Here is a 20,308-nt window from a genome sequence, read left to right as displayed (position 1 = left end):
ACCTACCTGGAGATGGTGAGAATTAAATAAGATAGTGCATGCAAAGTGCTCTGCAGAGTTTTATACATATACACAGGGTTATATACTCAGTCTGCCACATATATATGTACTCTGAAATATAAAACATGACCTAAAAGGATATACACCAAGCCCACAATAGCAGTTGCTGGAGATGTCAAACAAAAGGAATTCTACTTTCATCTTTATTTCTTTTACTTTCTAAAAAAGCATGAAAAACATTTATTCTTCGTGGAAGGAAAAAGATATGTTGGTAGATTATTTTTCCTATTTTCCAGTAGTTACTGCATTTCTTAAAAAAAAAAAAACTAAAATGTCAAAACTAGAAAAGAGCCTTAACTGAAAAAAAAGCAAGACGCAAAATAATGTACACGCTACCTCTTATATTAAAGAAAAAACATATATATACATACACATATACATACACACACTTGCTTATACTTGTACATGCCTAAACTGTTGTTTCTGGGAAGATCCATAAGAAACACAACACTGGCTGCCAATATGAGGAAGGGAACTGGGTGCTGGGGGCAGAAGTGGAAGGAAGACTTAACATTTATATTTATAGTCTTTTATACCTTTTAAGTTTGAAGAAATATGAATGTATTACCTATACAAAAAAACTTATTAGAGGGTCCCTGGGTGGCTCAGTTGGTTAAGCGACTGCCTTCAGCTCAGGTCATGATCCTGGAGTCCCGGGATCGAGACCCACATCAGGCTCCCTGCTCAGCGGGGGTCTGCTTCTCCCTCTGACCCTCTTCCCTCTGGTGCTCTCTCTCTCTCATTCTCTCTCAAATAAGTAAATAAAATCTTAAAAAAAAAACTTATTAGAAACATATTACCAGAAAGAATAGTCTTTCCAGCAGATGGTACTGGGGCAACTGGATTTCCACATGCAAAAGAATGAAACTGGACTCCTACCTCACAGCATTTACAAAAATTAATTCATAAAGAATGAATGACCTAATTATAAGAGCTTAAACTATGAAACTCTTAGAAGAAAACATAGGGGTAAATCTTCTTGACCTTGGATTTGACAATAAAGTCTTAGATACATCAAAAGAATGAGCGATAGGGGCGCCTGCATGGCTCGGTTGAGTGTCCGACTCTCGATTTCGGCTGGGTCATGATCTCAGGATTGTGCCATCAAGCCCCATGTCAGGCTCCATGCTCAGCACGGAGTCAGCTTGAGATTCCCTCTTCTTCTGCTCCTCCCCTCCCCCACACTTGCACATGCACTGTCTCCTTCTCTAAAACAAGTAAGTCTTTAAAAAAAAAAAGAGCGATAAAAGAAAAAAAAAATAGATAAACTGGACTTCATCAAAATTAAAAAGCCTGTGTGCATCTAAGGACATTATCAAGAAAGTGAAAAGACAACCAACCCACAGAATGGGAGAAAATATTGGAAATCATATATTTGACAGGGGTTTACCATCCAGAATATAGGAAGAACTAAAACTCAACAGAAAGATAAAAAACTCAATTAAAAAATGGGCAAAGGGGGTGCCTGGGTGGCTCAGTTGGTTAAGCATCCAACTCTTGGTTTTGGCTCAGGTCATGACCTCAGGGTGGTGAGATCAAACCCTGCACCCAGCTCCCTGCTCAGCAGAGAGTCTGCTTAGGATTCTCTCTCTCCCTTTCCCTCTGCCCCTCCCCTCATGAGTGCGCACTCACGCTTTCTCTCTCAAATAAGTCAGTCTAAAAAAAACGGGCAAAAGACTTGAATAGGCATATTTCCCAAGAAAATATACAAATGGCCAATAAGCACATTAAAAAATACTCAGTACCAGGCGCCTGGGCAGCTCAGTTGGTTAAGCGACTGCCTTCAGCTCAGGTCATGATCCTGGAGTCCCAGAATTGAGTCCCGCATTGGGCTCCCTGCTCAGCAGGGAGTTTGCTTCTCCCTCTGACCCTCCCCCTCATGTGCTCTCTCTCTCTCTCTCTCTCTCTCTCTCTCTCTCTCATTCTCTCTCTCAAATATCTTTAAAAATTTTTTTAAAAAATAAAATAAAAAATACTCAGTATCATTAGTCATTATGGAAATAAATGCAAATCAAAACCACAATGGGGTAACACTTCAAAAATACTGGGGTGACTACAAGTTTTTAAAAATGAAAAATAACAAGTGCTAGCAAGAATGTGGAGAAACTGGAACCCTCACACATTGCTGATAGGAATGTAAAATGGGACAGCCACTTTGGAAAACAGTCTGGCAATTCTTCAAAATGATAAAAAGAGGGGCACCTGGGTGGCTCAGTAGTTAAGCGTCTGCCTTCGGCTCAGGTCCTGATCCTGGGGTCCTGGGATCAAGCCCCGCATGGGGCTCCCTGCTCTGCGGGAAGCCTGCTTCTCCCTCTCCCACTCCCCCTGCTTGTGTTCCCTCTCTCGCTGTGTGTCTCTCTCTGTCAAATAAATAAATAAAATCTAAAAGAAAGAAATGATAAAAAGAATTATGACATGCCCAGAACTACCCCACCTAGGTATAAAGCCAAAAAACTGAAAGCAGGGACTCAAACAGATACCTTTACACCAGTGTTACGACAGCATTATTCACAACAGCCAAAAAGTGAAAACAACCAAAGTGTCCATCCACAGATGAATGGATTAACAAAATGTGGTACATCCATACAATGGAATATCATTGAACCATAGAACAAAATGAAGTAATGGTACATGCTACAAAGTAGATGAGCCTTGAGAACGTTATACCAGTCACAAAAGGCCACATACTATATGATTTGATGTATTTTTTTAAAGATTTATTTATTTATTTATTTGACAGAGAGAGAGAGAGAGAGAGAAAGAAAGGGAACACAAGCAGGGGGAGTGGGAGAGGGAGAAGCAGGCTTCCCTCAGAGCAGAGAGCCCAACGCAGGGCTCAATCCCAGGGCTCTGGGATCATGATCTGAGCCGAAGGCAGACGCCCAACAACTGAGCCACCCAGGCACCCCTATATGATTCAATTTAAATGAAATATTCAGTATGGGCAAATCCATAGAGATAGAAAGTAGATTAGTGGTTGCCTATGCCTGGCGTTTAGGATAAGGGGGAAATGGGGAGTTACTGCTAACAGATATGGAATTTCTCTTTGGGGTAATGAAAATGTACAGACACTGATTATGGTGATAATTGCAAACTTTGAATATACTAAAACCCACTGAATTGTACACTTTAAAAGTTAATTTTTTTAATTTAAAAAATATTTTTATTCATTTATTTGAGAGAGAGAGAGCAGTGGGGAGAGGCAGAGGGAGTGGTAGAGAGAATCTCAAGCAGACTCTGTGCTGAGTGCACAGAGGCCGACACAGGGCTCAATCTCATGACCCCAAGATCATGACCTGAGCCAAAATCAAGAGTCGGATACTTAAGCAACTGAGCCACTCACGCACCCCTTTAAAAGTTCATTTTAGAGGGGCGCCTGGGTGGCTCAGTTGGTTACGCGACTGCCCTCAGCTCAGGTCATGATCCCAGGGTCCTAGGCTTGAGCTCCCCATCAGACTCTCCGCTCAGCAGGGAGTCTGCTTCTCCCTCTCCCCCTGTGCTCTCGCTCTAAGTAAATAAATAAAATCTTTAAAAATAATAAATAAAATAAAATCTTAAAGAGGCACCTGGCTGGCTCAGTCAGGAGAGCATGCCACTCTTATCTCAGGGTTGTGAGTTCAAGCCCCACAATGGGCATGGAGCCTACTTAAAATTTAAAAATAAATAAATAATCTTAAAAATAAGTAAAGTTAATTTTATGATATTTAAGTTATTTCTCAATAAAGCTATTATTTTATTTAAATATATATATTACCTGTTAAAAGATAACAATTACCACCTTGATGAGAACCACTCAAAACCACTCCTCATGGACATGGCTATCCTTCCAATTTCAAACATTTCTGAAATTTTGTTTCTGATGTTATACAATTTTTTTTTAAGATTTTATTTATTTATTTGACAGAGAGAGACACGAGAGAGGGAACACAGCAGGGGGAGTGGGAGAGGGAGAAGCAGGCTTCCTGCTGAGCAGGGAGCCTGATGCGGGCCTCAATCCCAGGACCCTGGGATCATGACCTAAGCCGAAGGCAGACGCTTAATGACTGAGCCACCGATGTTATACAATTTTTTTCTTAATTATTGTTTGGTTTGGGCGGTTGCCTTTCATTTTTTTTTAAGATTTTATTTATTTGAGAGAGAGAATGAGATAGAGAGAGAGCATGAGAGGGTCAGAGGGAGGAGCAGACTCCCTGAGCAGGGAGCCCGATGCGGGACTCGATCCCGGGACTCCAGGATCATGACCCTAGCCGAAGGCAGTCGCTCAACCAACTGAGCCACCCAGGCACCCCTACAATTTTTAAAAATAAAATATAGTGATGTTTTTAAAAATATTTCATTTATTTATTTGGGGGAGAGAGAGCACACATGTGCTCTCTGAGAGCACATGAGGGTGCGGGGGGACAGAAGGCGAGGGAGAGACAATCTTAAGCAGACTCCCCGATGAGTGCGGAGCCCAACATGGGGCTCGATCTCATAACCTGGAGATCACAAACTGAGCCAAAACCAAGAATCGGACACTTAACCAATTGAGCCGACCAGGAGCCCCTAAAACAATACAGTGATGTTTTCAAGTACCTATCTTGGGACCTTATCTACCTTTCTTAGGTATAATGCCTTGCCTAATTAATATTTGTAATATTTTTTTAGGTACACTCACCAAACCTTCTCAAAGAGAATTCTACCCAATGTATTTGTAGAAGTGCTTTGCTGTAATCTGTACAAGAGTGGGCAGAGTTTTCTGTGTGTTGCCCATGAGACCTGCATGTTATCAGGCACCTGTCCCATCCACACTTCCTTTTGGATTTTATATCTTTTAAGAACAGGCCAAACTTCTATCAGGGAAGGTCAGAACCCATACCAGGAGTACAATTTGAATGTGTATTTCCCCCAACACATCCTTGGACACAAGCCATCAAAGAAGTTACTTCCTGTTCTTCTCTCCACAATGCATCTCTGAAAGAGAAAAGTTCTCTATCTCCTACAATGTTGATTTCTCTACTTGCCCACGCTCACAAAGCTGTTGGTTACTTGTAAATTTGGGGGCTCCACTGCGCACACCCCTAAAAGATCAATTACTAAAATGTTACCTAAGGAAACCTACTATAGGGGCACCTGGGTGGCTCAGTCGGTTGGCCATCTGCCTTTGGGTTGGGTCATGATCCCAGGGTCCTGGGATCAATCCCCACATTGGGCTCCCTGCTCCGAGGGGAACCAGCTTTTCCCTCTCCCTGCCCCTCCCCCTGCTTGTGCATGCTCTCTTTCTCTCTCTGTCAAATGAATAAATAAAATCTTAAAAAAAAAAAAAAGGTAAGAAAAGAAAGAAGCCTACTATAAACTCCACTCTGAAATAAGCCAAACTGTCCTTTAGGGAGGCCTGTCATCACCCTGCATTATACTGCCCTCCTTTCCCAACTGCTTTTTCCCAAATTACACTTTAATGTCATGTCATCCACCTGTGGTAAGGGGCATTATAGGAACAGAGCTTGTCATCGTGTAGACTATAAACAAGGTGCATAGGATGCTCTTATTAAACAGTTACCTTCAAGGAGGACCCAGGGCAGGACCGTCTCTGCTCCCTCTTATCAAGGATAGATGTGATTTCCTGAGAAGCTTGTGTTTGTCATCTTTTAGACTTGGGGAATTTTTTAGCTGATCAGTTTCTATCTTTCAGTAGACTCCTTGAAAGCTTAGGGCTTAATCTCAAAGAAGTAATCTGGTCATCACAGCTTTTATTTTATATACAATTCTCACTTTTGGGGGCGCCGGGGTGACTCAGTCGTTAAGCGCCTGCCTTCGGCTCAGGTCATGATCTCAGGGTCCTGGAATCGAGCCCTACATCGGGCTCCCTGCTCAGCAAGAGGACTGCTTCTCCCTCTCCCACTCCCCCTGCTTGTGTTCCCTCTCTTGCTGTGTCTCTCTCCATCAAGTAAATAAATAAAATCTTTAAAAAACAAAACAAGTCTTACTTTTACTGCTGGCTCCATCTTGGTTTCCTAACTTTACATTCTGTCTCATTTTTTTACTTATTCTATATGTAATTTATCTTGCTATATTGAATACACCTTTGTAAACCATTCTATATCCTTTTTGGGACAAATTAACATTTTGAAACTAATCACAGCACAGATTCCTGAGGGACTCCATGATTCCCATATGTGAATGTGCTAGAATTTGTACCCACATATGTCTGGCTCTCCTAGCCCATAATGCCCCTTGAACTGCAAGTCACCCCTGGTAACTGGCCCACACCCCCCAGTGCTGACCTGAAAGTAACAGTACAACATAAGCTCAAGAACATTACTGTGAAACCCTGCCAATCTCAAAAGCTGGTGAGTGTCTAGGGAACACATGTAAACTACTTAGGCAGCATCTTCAATCCGAGACCAGGCACACTACCTTGAATAAAATAACAGCTGTCTCCTGTCACTGCCACTTCTGCAGTCCCAACTGAGGATTCAGAGTTGAGTTTCTAAGCCAAAGCCATTGCCTCTCATCTCTCCAGTTCAGCAGTAGCTTACACGTCCAAACCAAGCACACACAAAAGTAAGTCCATTAAATCTCAATACCAATTCTATATAAGTCAGCCAATTACACACACAGTGGCCTCAGAGAGCCCAGCCTTGCCATGGGGGAAGACACATGGTCCTTTCTTCCAAAGCCCTTCACAGCTTTGTTCTACTGCTTAGTTTGTACGAAGCGTGGTTTCTCTTACTGCTCCAAAACAGTCTCTGAGGCAAGATTCTCAATCTTATCCAATTTGGGGGCAAACTATACCCATCTCTCCCCACGGTGCCCAATTAGTTCCTAATCTTGAACAAATAGGGGTTCATAGCCCCCTTCTTAGAAGACCCTATTTTCCTTCTCTACCTTTTTTCAAGATACTTAGGGTTCCATTCCATTCTCTGCTCCTGTCTCTCTGTCCCCTCTTGTCCCTCAAATACACTGGGTTTTAAATTTTTGTGATTCTCTGTTGTGACCCTGCTATCTAACACATATCATTTCCTTTACTTACTTTAACATACTAGTATTTATACAGTCTCTTGGCTTAAGAAATAAAAATATATCTAAAATTATTTTTTACATAGCCTTTGTATAGCATTTCTACTATAATACAAATCACTGGGAATGAGGAGCTGGAATCCAAAATAATAATATTCACACCCTTACAATCCAGAAGGAAATATCCATATCTTCAGTCTAAACCAGAGTTTCTCAGCCATGGCACTACCGATAATTCTTTCTTTTGGGGGGCTGCTGTCCTATGCGTTATAGGATGTTTAGCACCGTATCTGGCCTCTCTACCCACTATATACCCATAGCAACTCCCTAACTGTGACAATCAAAAATGTCTCCAGAGGGCGCCTGGGTGGCTCAGTCGTTGGGCGTCTGCCTTCGGCTCGGGTCGTGGTCCCAGAGTCCTGGGATCGAGTCCCGCATCAGGCTCCCCGCTCGGCGGGAAGCCTGCTTCTCCCTCTCCCACTCCCCCTGCTGGTGTTCCCTCTCTCGCTGTGTCTCTCTCTGTCGAATAAATAAATAAAATCTTAAAAAAAAAAAAAAAGTCTCCAGACACTGCCAAATATCTTCTCAGGGGCAAAATCACCCCCAGTTGAGAATCAATGGTATAGACCTTTCTTCTGAGTTTACTACTATTAGAGCTACTTATGTCTGGAGCACATTTGACAATCAGTAAATATCTGTTACCAGCCTGTGAATCCAACAGATATCTGGACATCTCTACCTCAATATCTTGACTTGGCAGCATCTCAGACTCAGTACAGCCCAAACCAAACTCCTTTGTATTCTTTTTTCTTTAAAGATTTTATTTATTTATTCATGAGAGAGAGAGAGAGGCAGAGAGAGAAAGGCAGAGGGAGAAGCAGGCTCCCAAGGAGCAGGGAACCCGATGAGGGACTCGATCCCAGGACTCCAGGATCATGACCTGAGCCGAAGGCAGACGCTTAACCATCTGAGCCACCCAGGCACCCGACTTTAAGCTAGTTACAGTATTTACTAAGTAATCTATGCCAGAACCTGAGATTACAATGAATTCTTCTCTTTTCCTCATAACCTAGACCTAACCTGTCAACAGGTCCTAGTATACCTTCTTCAACTCCTTTTATATGTTTATTTTTTTAGTAATCTGTACACCCAGCACGGGCCTTGAACTCATGACCCAGAGATCCAGTCGCATGCTTTTCTAACTGAGCCAACCAGGAGTCCCCATCTCCTTTTAAACACCACAATCACTTGTCACTGCCTCACTTTAAATTCTCATGTCACCTGGCCTACTGCTTCTATGACATTTTTGCCCATTCCAAACCATGGTCCACAAACGCTGCCAGAATCATATTTCTAAAACCTACTGTCACAGTCCTCCTTAAAAATTTCTCAAGAGCACTCTTCTGTCTATGGCAGTGTTACCAAAACTCTATTCAGATACCATCTTTATGATTTTTGTCATATTCCTACCACATACAACAGTGTATCCCTGTAATAGTTTTCTTTGAATCTACTTTTCTTTTCAGTTAGCCACATTTTATTTTTTTTGAAGATTTTATTTATTTATTTGAGAGAGAGAGAGAGAGCAAGGGAACAAGTGGAGGAAGGGGCAGAGGGAGAGGGAGAAGCAGACTCCTCACCAAGCAGGGAGCCCAACATGGGGTCTGATCCCAGGACCCTGAGATCACGACCGGAGCTGAAGGCAGACGCTTAACCCACTGAGCCACCCAGGCGCCCCAGTTAGCTACATTTTAAACAACATCCCAAAATCACGGTATGATTTGTTTTTCCCTGAAATATAAAAGCATTTCAAAGTGTCTATCCATGTACTGCCTAAAAGATAAAATTCCAAGTTTATCAGCCTAGTCTTCCATGATTAGGCCTCTGCCTGCCTTCCCAGCACCACCTCCGGCCATACCAAACTACTTGAACCAGCCATGTTCTTTCAGATTAAGCTATACCATTGCATATGGTATTTATTCTGCTAGCGCATTTCTTTCCTTCCTGTTTTCTCTACCTGAACACACTCTGCTCATCCTCTCATTGTTCCTCCTTGGTGAAACCATCTCTAGTTCCGTTAGATGCTTTTAATACGTTCCCCACTATCCTGAACAGCCCTCTATTATAGCACCTAACACACCATGTAACAATCATTTGTTTACCTCTCTATCTCCTTTACTATACTGAGAGCCCCTCAAAAAGAAGTATCAGATTCTATCTCTAGCACCCACAGGGAACGGTACTTGACAAAAGGAGACATGTGAAGAAATGTTTGTTGTAAAACAGTATACAATTAGATTCAACAAACCTTAACTGTTTGTCTATCACATACAAGACAGTGTTCTAAGACTATGGAGAACACAAAAATAAACAAATATGATCCTGGCCCTCAAGATGCTTGTAGTCTAATGGTAGAGACAGACATATTTGCATCATACAACACAGAGTGGTAAATGGAGCAATAAGGTGCTATGGGGCAAAGGTCGGTATAGAAAGCAAAAAATGGGAATTTTTTTTTTAAGTAGGCTCCACGCCCAGCATGGAGCCCAACCAGGGGCCTGAACTCATCACCCTGAGATCAAGACCTGAGCTGAGATCAAGAGTCGGACGCTTAACCAACTGAGCCACCCAAGTGCCCCAAAAGTGGGAATTTTTTTTTAAAGATTTTATTTATTTATTTGAGAGAGAGAGAGAATGGGAGATAGAAAGCACTAGAGGGAAGAGGGTCAGAGGGAGAAGCAGACTCCCTGCTGAGCAGGGAGTCCGATGCGGGACTCGATCCCGGGACTCCAGGATCATGACCTGAGCCGAAGGCAGTCGCTTAACCAACTGAGCCACCCAGGCGCCCAAAAGTGGGAATTTTTAATAGCAAATAAATGCATGTATATACTCTACTGAGTTACTGTGGCAAAACCCACATAAACCTCAAGTCCTGCTCTGATATTTGTTCTGCCTTACACAAGGATTGTGTAAATGACAGAATGGGCATGAAGGTACTCTGAAAACTGTAAGCAGCTATTGTACATTCTAATCATTGCTAATAATTCTGACCGTGGAATCCAGGAGCCCTGCATGGAGAAAGTGGCATCTGAGGCAGAGCTCAAAAGGGACATGGAGGGTATTGTATAGAGGAAACACAAATGGTAGTTATAGATGTGAACCCTGGACCCAGACTACCTAAGTTTGAATCCCAGCTCCTCCACTTACTTACTACCTGTATAACCATGTAAAGATACTTATAATCTGTCTGTGCTTCACTTACCTATCTATCAAATGGGGCAAATATTAGTAGCCAACTCATAGATTATTAAATGATTTATTTGTGCTATGTAAGTATTAAAAATACTAGGTGACAGAGGCGCCTGGGTGGCTAAGTCGTTAAACATTAAGCATCTGTCTTCGGCTCAGGTCATGATCCCGGGGTCCTGGGATCGAGCCCCGCATCGGGAAGCCTGCTTCTCCCTCTCCCACTCCCCCTGCTTGTGTTCCCTCTCTCTGCCAAATAAATAAATAAAATAAAATAAAAAATACTAGGTGACAGAAACAAACTGAGCAAGAAACAAAGATGGAGAAAGTACAGGGCATGTTGTCAGAAGAGAGCAGTCCAATGTGCTTAGAATGGAAGGTAAAAAGAAACTTGTTGGAAAAAAAAAAAAAAGAAACATGATGAAGTAGAAGATGTACCTAGAAAAGCATGCTATTTGTCATCCTAAAAAAAAAGCTATTAACTGTATCATTAAGAGCTCTGCACAGGAAGATTTCCAACTTTATTCATTGATTAGGTGCACATCCTCAGGCAGATCATAAACTCTATGAAGTTCAGTATACCCTCAGTAGAGTAAGAAAGGTATGGAACAAGAAGAACTCTGATTCTCTCTTAGCTCTGAAATTCTAGAAAAGGGACTAGGGAGTCATTAGAGATGTGCACCTTCCCATAGAACACCCACAGCCACACGTAACTACTGAGCACCTGAAATGTGGCTAGTCCAAATTGGGATGTGTCAGGGGCACCTGGGTGGCTCAGTCGTTGAGCGTCTGCCTTCGGCTCAGGTCATGATCTCAGGGTTCTGGGATCGAGCCCCGCATCGGGCTCCCTGCTCCGTGGGAAGCCTGCTTCTCCCTCTCCCGCTCCCCCTGCTTGTGTTCCCTCTCTCGCTGTCTCTCTCTCTCTCTGTCAAATAAATAAATAAAATCTTTAAAAAAAAAACAAAACAAATTGGGATGTGTCATAAATGTAAAATATACACACTTCACAGAGAGTACCCAAAAAAGGGCAAAATATTACATTAATAATTTTATATTGATTACATGTTGCAATTGGGTTAAATAAAATATTACTAAAATTAATTTCAACTGTTCCTTTCTATTTTTTTAAAATGTGACCATTCAAGGCTCATGTTTCTGAGCATTTTATTTCTACCAGACGGCACTGTTGTAGACTGTTTTCATAAAACATAGGGGAATGTGATTCTGTGGCCCAAAAGACAAACAAAATGACAGGTATTATCAGAAAGGGTCTTGGAAACACAACACTCTTCCAGCCTTATATAATGCCCTAGTATGTCCCTAACTACCACACTGTGTTCGGTTTTCCTTGCAGTACGTGAAAAAGATACAACAAAAAAACAAACAACTTGGGTAAACGGAACGATCAATGAAACAAGCACTAAGATGAGTGACTAGACTAACGGATTGCAAGTCCGGAAGGATAAAGACTACCATATATGATGAGAATCTATAAAATCAGGGTCTGGAATGAGGAGGTGCAAAAGGTTATTCACTAAATCTCAGAAAAAAGCAAAGGAGAATTTTTTGAAGCTTTATGGAGGCATTTCAAGTAAAGGTATAACTTTGCTGAGCAAGTAGGCTTATATGAAGGAGTCAGAGATGGCTCAGACTAAACATAAAAGTGAGTTCCAAAAAGATTACATTAACTATTAATTCATAAAAGTGGTTATTATGGAATTGCACAATTCCTTATGCAATCTCTTTACCTACACGTCACCTTTAAGAACTGTCCAAGAGATCAAACAATCCCCAAGTTATAGAACCCTTCCTCCTCTGAAATTTTTAAGTATTCAAAACACCCGCCTTTTACCATTCATTCTTCCACTTGGCCAGATATGGAATCTCTATCTCCTATTACCCTCTCTGAAATCTTTATTGTGGATGAGAACCACTTGAGCTCTTTAAGAAACGTTTTGTTTTGGCCCACTCACTTTCATATATTTCATCTTCATTCCTACAAAACAGTTATGCAGATTCAATCTAGTACTAATGATCTGACCACTTCCAATTTAGATATAGAGAAATCATAATTAGATGTAGAACATCCTATGCACTTATTATTTTATTTAGTACCTCCAACTTCTAGTCAAATTAAACACACAGGTGAATTGCTGTCTTCTTTTTTACCAGAACAAATCTTTTCCATAATGACCATTAAGTGGCTCCAACGATTTTTCTTCCTCTAATCTTTTATTTTGGCTCTAAAGCCTCAGAAAAGGTGCTCCTGGAATACTTTCTTGGCTTGTCTAATTTTAGTTTCCATTTCATGCCAAGAAGTAGAAACAAAATTAAATTTCTTTTAAAATACACCAGACATGAACAGCACAACTGAATTCATCCGATAAAACCACTTCCAAAACAAAGAAAAGCCTCCACTTATAAAGAAAAATTCATAATTATTTTTTCCCAGTAGTTGTCTAGAAGATTGAAAAAAAAAAGTTTATTAAGAAACAGATATACACTAAGTACAGCCCAATAGGTTTGCAAAGGGACTTGAAATGGTTTAATACCTCTATTTCCTTAAGGTGGGAAGGAAATCCAATGTTTATCAAACTAAGAGATCTAAAGAAAATCCAACTGATTATCTTCCAAATCATATAGCCAATCGCAAGTTAGTATCAAGACACACTGTAATAATAAGGAACATTTTATTCATTAAAAACACAAAGCTCAAATTTACACATGCTAAAAAAATAGAAAATTCCACATCAAATAACTGATACGAGAAAATCAACTTGATCTATGGAATTAACAATGCTACCAAAAGATCTCTGGTTAGTTTTCCATGAATTAGGTCCCAATGTTGGTTGTATCCTCAGTTCCTTAAAAAAGCATTTAAACAGGGGCGCCTGGGTGGCTCAGCTGGTTAAGCGACTGCCTTCGACTCAGGTCATGATCCTGGAGTCTCGGGATCAAGTCCCGCATTGGGCTCCCTGCTCAGCAGGGAGTATGCTTCTCCCTCTGACCCTCTTCCCTCTCCTGCTCTCTAAATCTCATTCTCTCTCTCTCAAATAAATAAAATCTTTAAAAAAAATGCATTTAAACAGAAGGAAGCCACAAAATGTCTGAGGGACTCAGATGAACATAAATAAAAGCTACATTGCTAGTATTGGCTTTGTCCTCATTTTAATCAAAGTATCCTATTTAAAAGGGGAAAATGCAGGGCGCCTGGGTGGCTCAGTCGTTAGGCGTCTGCCTTCAGCTCAGGTCATGATCCCTGGGTCCTGAAATCGAGCCCCACACTGGGCTCCCTGCTCCTCGGCGGGAGGCCTGCTTCTCCCTCTCCCACTCCCCCTGCTTGTGTTCCCTCTCTCCCTGGGTCTCTGTCAAATAAATAAATAAATAAAATCTTAAAATAAATAAATAAAAGGGGGAAATCCACAACAATGACTCCCCTATCATATGGCACATATAATTAACATGTAAGTACAATGAAGTTACATCCATGAGAGCTGGTGTGACCTTAAACATTTTGCATACTTGTTGACTGATGTTAAATATCAACTTCCTGTATGAACAGAGCAAAAGAAAAAGCTAGTAATCTCTTCCTTAAGAGAAATTTACACAGATAAATTGCTTCCACAGACTAAAGAAGAAAAAAAAAACCATTCAAAACTACCAACAGTTTACCCACTTAGGACACAGCAAATCAAAGTTAACTGAACAAAACAGGCACTAGCACTAACGGCTGAGCGCTGTCAGACACCTAAGCGCTGAGCATGAAAACACTCAGAAAAGCAATATACCAAAAACTTACATTCTTTCTCTCTTACATTCATTTCTTTACCCACACATACATTTACTGTTACCTGCACTAGGCAGTAGCAACGAACAACTCATCTCCTCTGGGAAACCAAGAAAAGGAAATCTTCAGTCAAAAAGGGATTATGAGGAAACAACTTAAGAGGCATAAAAGCATTTGTATTGAGGCCCTACTACTTTACCCACTGAAATTAGCGCAACAACGTACTGGAAAATGGGTTCATATCTGAATTAACAGAGCTAAAGCAACACTCCCAACAAGCAATTGAGACAAGGGATACGGAAAGAGGGACGACGTTCTCTGTCATCACCCCCAGACCGCTCTGGCCCACCGTCTTGCCCTTCCGCAGAAACCTAAACCCACTGGGGCCGCGTTCCGGGAGCTGGCGGCATCTCCTGTCAGACGCCGGCCACCCAGAGCCCCTGTCACCACCTCTGGGGGATGACCCCATCCCGAGGCCACTGTCCGCTGGGGCTCGGCCGGCCTCCGGGAGACCGGGGTCGGGCTGAGCGGAGAGGAGTCGTCCACGCAAAGCTGTCAGGGCTCGGAACCCTGGGGTAGCCCGAAGGCCAGGAGGGGCAACCCTGGAGCAGAGGCCGCGACATCCCTCGGGACCCCACGGAGGGAACCGGGACAGCATTCGGGGGACTCGAGCACCCCCCGCTCTCCGCGTCACGCCTGGTCGGACCGGGTCGCTTCGCCCCGCGTTAGGCCCACCACCAGGACCGGACCGGACGGGATGCCGGCGGGGGTCCGGCGCAGAGAGGAAGGGCGGGCCGGCGGGCGCCCCACTGCCGGAAGGGGCGAGCCCCACAAGCAGCGCTCCCGCCCCGGCCGGGCTCACCTTCAGGTCGTTTTCCGGTAGGTACTTGCACAGCCGCGCTATCTCCACATACTTGTCCAAGTCTAGGGGCGCCATTTTAGAAATAACAAGCCCCGACGGCTTCGGCGGCAGCGGCGGCGGCTCTAGTAGCGGCGGCGGCAGCGGCGGAGGCCGAAGCCGGAACTCTTCCTACGTCACGTCCGGCCCGTGAGAGGCGTCTGCGCAGCGGCGTAAAACTTGACCCGATTCTCCCCGCTGCCTTCGCACGCCCCACGTTCTCTCCGGCTGAACTCAGGCTGCGGATCCCTAGAGGCACCCCTGGTCCAGACAGTGAAACCTGCTGGGACCCGTAGTTTTCTGCCGCGGGGAGTACTGGGATTTGTAGTTTTCAGTAGTGGCCAGTTACCCCACTTTTTCTCCCCTTCCCTTCCTTTAGACTTTCACTTCTGTGGGCCCAGCGAGGCTTTTCCGATGCAAAAAAACAAAGTAGATGACCCTAGCCATTTCTTGGGTTCTCACTTCGACCCTTTTAAGCATTCTCTCAGCAGAACATCTTCAGTTATAAATTGAGTAAGCCTGGCCGTAGTTAACCTGTTCGCACCTTTTCAAGTCCCTGTGAAAACCTTGCTTAAGCTTGTGGCAGAGACATCAGACTACCAATCTTGCAGCCCCGGAAGGAAGGGACGCAATGATTAAGGGTTTCTTATGCTAAATGCTATATAAATGCTGTTTTTCCGTTTAATATTTATAACAGTTGATAGGAAAGCAAGGTTCAGAGAGGTTAAGTAACTTGCCCCGTAACTCAAAGGAACTAGGCAAGGGAGCAGAGACCAGAACATGGGTCTACCTGGTTTAAATATGCTTCAGTGTGAGTGTCATGAGGGCAGGGAGTGTTTTGTTCTACCCCCAGTGCAAAAAAAACAAAAAAACAAAAAAACAAAAACAGGACCTGTCAGTATAACTTCAACAGTCGTTCATTTAACAGCTATTTATTGAACACCAACTATATGCCAGGTACAGTTGTAGGCACTTAGGATATTTAGCAAGCAAAATAGACAAAGATCCCTATCCTCAATCTGTAACTACATTCTAGAAGAAGAGGCAGAACACAAAATAATAACTGTATAGCATGTTAGGAAGTGATAAGTGCTAGAGAGAAGGAAAAAAGCAGCGGTGTAAGGTAGATGGTGTGATGCTTTCTAAGAACCAATACAGAGGTAGGGGAGTTAGCCATTCAGATGCTTGAGGGCAATCAGAGGGAAGAGGCTGACACAGAGGCCCTAAAATGGAAGCATATCTAAATGGAATCTTGGAAATGGCAAGATTAGTGTGACTGGAGCAAGAGGAGAAGGGATGAGAGAAAAGAATGTCTTTACTTTTAATCTAATGTGGAGTTACCACAGGGTTTTGAGCAGAGGAGTAACTTGTGTAACTCATTTTAAAAAGGATCACTCCGGCTGCTGTATGAGACTATTAGGTAATGGTTGCAGATGAGAGACCAGTCAGGAGGCTTATATAATCCGATAGTAGCAAGTGCTTGATAATATTTGTTGTTCAAGTGACCCTGGCCTGGATCCTCTTGCTCTAAAGTGCATTTTGGGGGATGCCTGTCTGGCTCAGTCAGTGGAGCATGCGACTCGTGATCTCTGGGTTGTGAGTTCGAGCACCACATTGAGTGTGGAGATTACTCTAAAATCTTTTAAGTCTCATAAATAAAATCTTTAAAATCTCAATCTCACAACCCTGATATCACGACCACAGTAGAAATCAAGAGTGAGACTCCCAACTGACTGAGCCACCCAGGCACCCCAAAATTAATTTTTTTTATTTTGTTTGAAGATTTTAGTTTTAAGTGATCTCTACACCCAACATGGGGCTTGAACCCACAACCCCAAGATCAAGAACCAAATGCTCTATAGACTGAGCCAGACAGGCACCCCTAAAATTAATTTTGAAAAGTTTGCTGCAGAATTAATGATGCCCACAAGCGTACATTTCTTCATTTATTCAACAAATAGTTATATAACACTTACAATGTGAATGAGACAGATATGATCCTTGTCCTCATGGAGCTTACAATCTGACAGAGACAACAAAATACATATAAATGAGCAAATCCTAACTGCAAAGTGTAATTAGTGCCTAAAAGGGAAAGAGGGGTACTATAAGAAAAATGGAGTGAAAGAGGCCCTACGTTAGGTTGGCAATACAGTAGAGGTAAAGTGCAAACTCTAGCACTAGATGGCCAGAGTTCAAGTCCAGGCTCTATTACCCATAGTGTGACTTTGGCAAAGTTATTTATCCTTTCTGTGCTCCAGTTTTCTCAGCTTCTATATGGAGATAACAACTGTCATCATATTGTATGCAGATGATAAGAATAACACTTACCTTAGAGGCCTGTACTGAGGTTTAATAGAGTTAGTATATAGAAAGGGCTTAAACGATATCATGTACAAAGTGAGTACAATGTGAATGTTAGCTCTTAGTATTATGTGGACAGGAAAGGCCTTTCTGAAGAGGTCACATTTAAGATTTTAGGGGAAAAAAGTATAAGGATGACATGTTCAAAATTTCTTGGAGAAAAAGTTCCAAATGAGGAAAAGATGCTATTGTTTTTGACTTTTTAAGATTAGTATTACAGTCCTCTTTAGAAAGCTGGCAATTCACTTTTCAGCTTTGAACCTCAGTAACTGGGAATTAATCTTACTCAAGATACCTTCTCAGAACTGGGAAGGAAGGCAAGTAAGGAGATGGACATGACTGTTCTTTACAAATTATAATATGCTTGAAAGGGAGAGGTCATCAGCGTCATTGCTTCCCTTGCTGATAAGTCAGTGAACGAACAGGTAGGTAATGAAAGTGGATGGTATCCCCTTCCAGCGAAAACAGGTGGCAGTCCTCACATTACCAAACCATCTGGTAAACTCCCCTCTGTGGCCCCATCTCATTCCGTGAACCTCACTCTTGATATACACAGCAGAGAGAAATAAGGGAAGCATCCTTCAGAGTGTTGGGTGACCTCTTAGAAGAGGTGATAGACACATTGGTCATTTATTTTGGAAACTGTACAGAACTTGCTGACTGGAATGTATTCTTAGTCTTCCTTGGGCAAAGGAGGAAATCTAGGCTCCTGGTTCTGCCATTTATGTAGGTTAATCATTTTAAGTTCTCTGGGTCACCATTTCCATTTTTAAAATAGATCTCGGGCGCCTGGGTGGCTCAGTTGGTTAAGCGACTGCCTTCGGCTCAGGTCATGATCCCGGAGTTCCGGGATCGAGTCCCACATCAGGCTCCCTGCTCAGCAAGGAGCCTGCTTCTCCCTCTGACCCTCCCCCCTCTCATGTACTCTCTTTCTCTCATTCTCGCTCTCTCAAATAAATAAATCTTTAAAAAATAAAATAAAATAGATCTCAAAATTTCCTTCCAGCAATTTCTGAAATGTGATTTATAGTATAAAGCATAGGTCTTACAAAGAAAACTGGTCACTGTTTTGCCCACAAACCTCTTCCAGTCTTTCTTATGTACAACTCCAGTTTGGCATCTTGAAATGGAGCTAGCCAAAAGACACAGGGTCCATCAGAGCATTCTGCAGGTCTGAGCAGAGATCTCCACCTAGATGTGCATGGACATACAGCAGAGCCAACCTAGCCTTCATTTTCTTTCCTGAAGGAGAGCAGAATTACTGCATACTCCTTTTTTTTTTTTTAAGATTTTATTTATTTGAGAGAGACAGACAGGATAGCAAGAGAGAGCATGAGCAGGGAGAAGAGGGAGAAGCAGGCTCCCCACTTAGCAGGGAGCCCGACACAGGGCTGGATCCCTGGACCCTGGGATCATAACCTGAGCTGAAGGCAGATGTTTAACCAACTGAGCAACCCAGTCACTCGCCCCCAGAATTACTGAATACTCCTAAAATCCTCTGTGGCAGACAGCAATGGAGATTTTTCCATTAATATGGGAACTCATAAAGACTCCAGGTGTTTGAAAGAGGATATCTGAGCAGTGAGGAGAGCTGCGGACCTCAAATTCCACTTTGTCAATAAATTCCTGTTATAATTTCAAGAATTGGTATTCAAGGTATTACTATCCCCATTCTAGAGATGAGGAAACTGAGGCTCAGAGAAGTTAATGGACTTGCCAAATGTCAGGGTTACATGGTTAGTGCTGGAGCCTGGATTTTTTTTTAAAGATTTTATTTATTTATTTGAGAGAGAGAATGAGAGAGAGAGAGCATGAGAGGGGGATGGGTCAGAGGGAGAAGCAGACTCCCCGCTGAGCAGGGAGCCTGATGCGGGACTAGATCCCGGGACTCCAGGATCATGACCTGAGCCGAAGGCAGTTGCTTAACCGACTGAGCCACCCAGGCGCCTGGATTTGAACCCAAGCATGTCTGTCTGGTTCCCACTAGGGTACCATAGCTCTATACTTGAGGAGCTCCTGTGGTCTTTCCTTAGCTTTTTCTTCTATATCCTAAGACACAACAACTGACCTCCGTCTTCCCAAATGATTGTGGGGTTCCTGGAACACAGACATAGGCGAGCCACCTCTCCATTTTCAGGAAAGCTGCAGGGAACCTATGGTTATGGAGACCAAAGGTAAGTCAAATGAGCAGTCTAACTCAGGACCTGTATCTAAACTTCATTTATAGCTAGGAATAGCATTACACTCTACAGAAGACCAACTCTGTGCTACTCTGAGCACTTTATATTCATTAGCTCATGTATTCCCCACCATAACCTTGTGACAGAAATCTTATTAGCTCCGTATTCCAGATGGGTGACACTGAAGCCCAGAGAAAAGTAACTTTCCCAAGAATACTCTCACTGATGAGCTTTTATTCCTTGCACTTTTTGCAAATGTACCTAGTTATTTGTTTTTCTGTTTAATCTCTCTCTAAGTTAGACTGTAAACTCCAGGAAGCCAGGGGCCCCATTTCGTTCAGCATAGTTCCTTGCCATAGTCACAAACGCTAATTATGGAATGAGTCAGCTGTTTAAGGCGCCAAAGGTTGAAGTGGCCTTAGGACCGCGCAGGGAGATTTCACACCCAGGAAAGCATCTTTTACTCTCCCTTTCAAAAAACCATTTCCAACAGCCGCTGAACTGAAAATATCCTCCCTAGTCCTGCTGCCGAAGGAATTTGGGTCGTCCAAGTGGACGCCCAACCCCCGGCGTTTCGCTTGTAAATCGTTTCCAAGTAGCCCTGGCTTATTCACTCCGCTTGGGAGGACCGGCCCCAGGGACGGCCGGCCTGTTTGGTTCCCGAGACACGCACAGTCTGGCAGACTCTCCGGGCGGGCGGCGCGAGGAGCTCTCCCGGTCCGGTTCCAAGGGCGCGCCCTGGAGGCCGGGTCCTGGGAGTCGAGAGCAGGAGAG

The 20,308-nt window shown here is 43.0% G+C and overlaps 1 protein-coding gene across 2 annotated transcripts in view; it reads right to left on the bottom strand.

Annotated features, from left to right (window-relative positions):
• Positions 1 to 15,223, bottom strand: part of PPP6C (protein phosphatase 6 catalytic subunit) — a 40,301-nt gene extending 25,078 nt beyond the window's left edge. The window contains exon 1 of one of the 2 annotated variants that reach the window (XM_025888317.2): positions 14,955 to 15,223. In XM_025888317.2, coding sequence (XP_025744102.1) covers positions 14,955 to 15,029 — 75 coding nt within the window. In that variant the 5' untranslated portion in view covers positions 15,030 to 15,223. The remainder of the gene's footprint in view (positions 1 to 14,954) is intronic. The other variant, XM_073905742.1, reaches the window with a different exon arrangement.
• Between the last annotated feature and the right edge of the window lie 5,085 nt (positions 15,224 to 20,308).

Source organism: Callorhinus ursinus, unplaced genomic scaffold (genome assembly GCF_003265705.2).
Source record: "Callorhinus ursinus isolate GAN/ISIS: 27379988/994484 unplaced genomic scaffold, GSC_fseal_2.0 scaffold24, whole genome shotgun sequence".
Taxonomy (NCBI): Eukaryota; Metazoa; Chordata; class Mammalia; order Carnivora; family Otariidae; genus Callorhinus; species Callorhinus ursinus.
The sequence above is the reverse complement of the archived record's forward strand: the minus strand, read 5'-3'. Positions and strand labels throughout refer to the sequence as shown.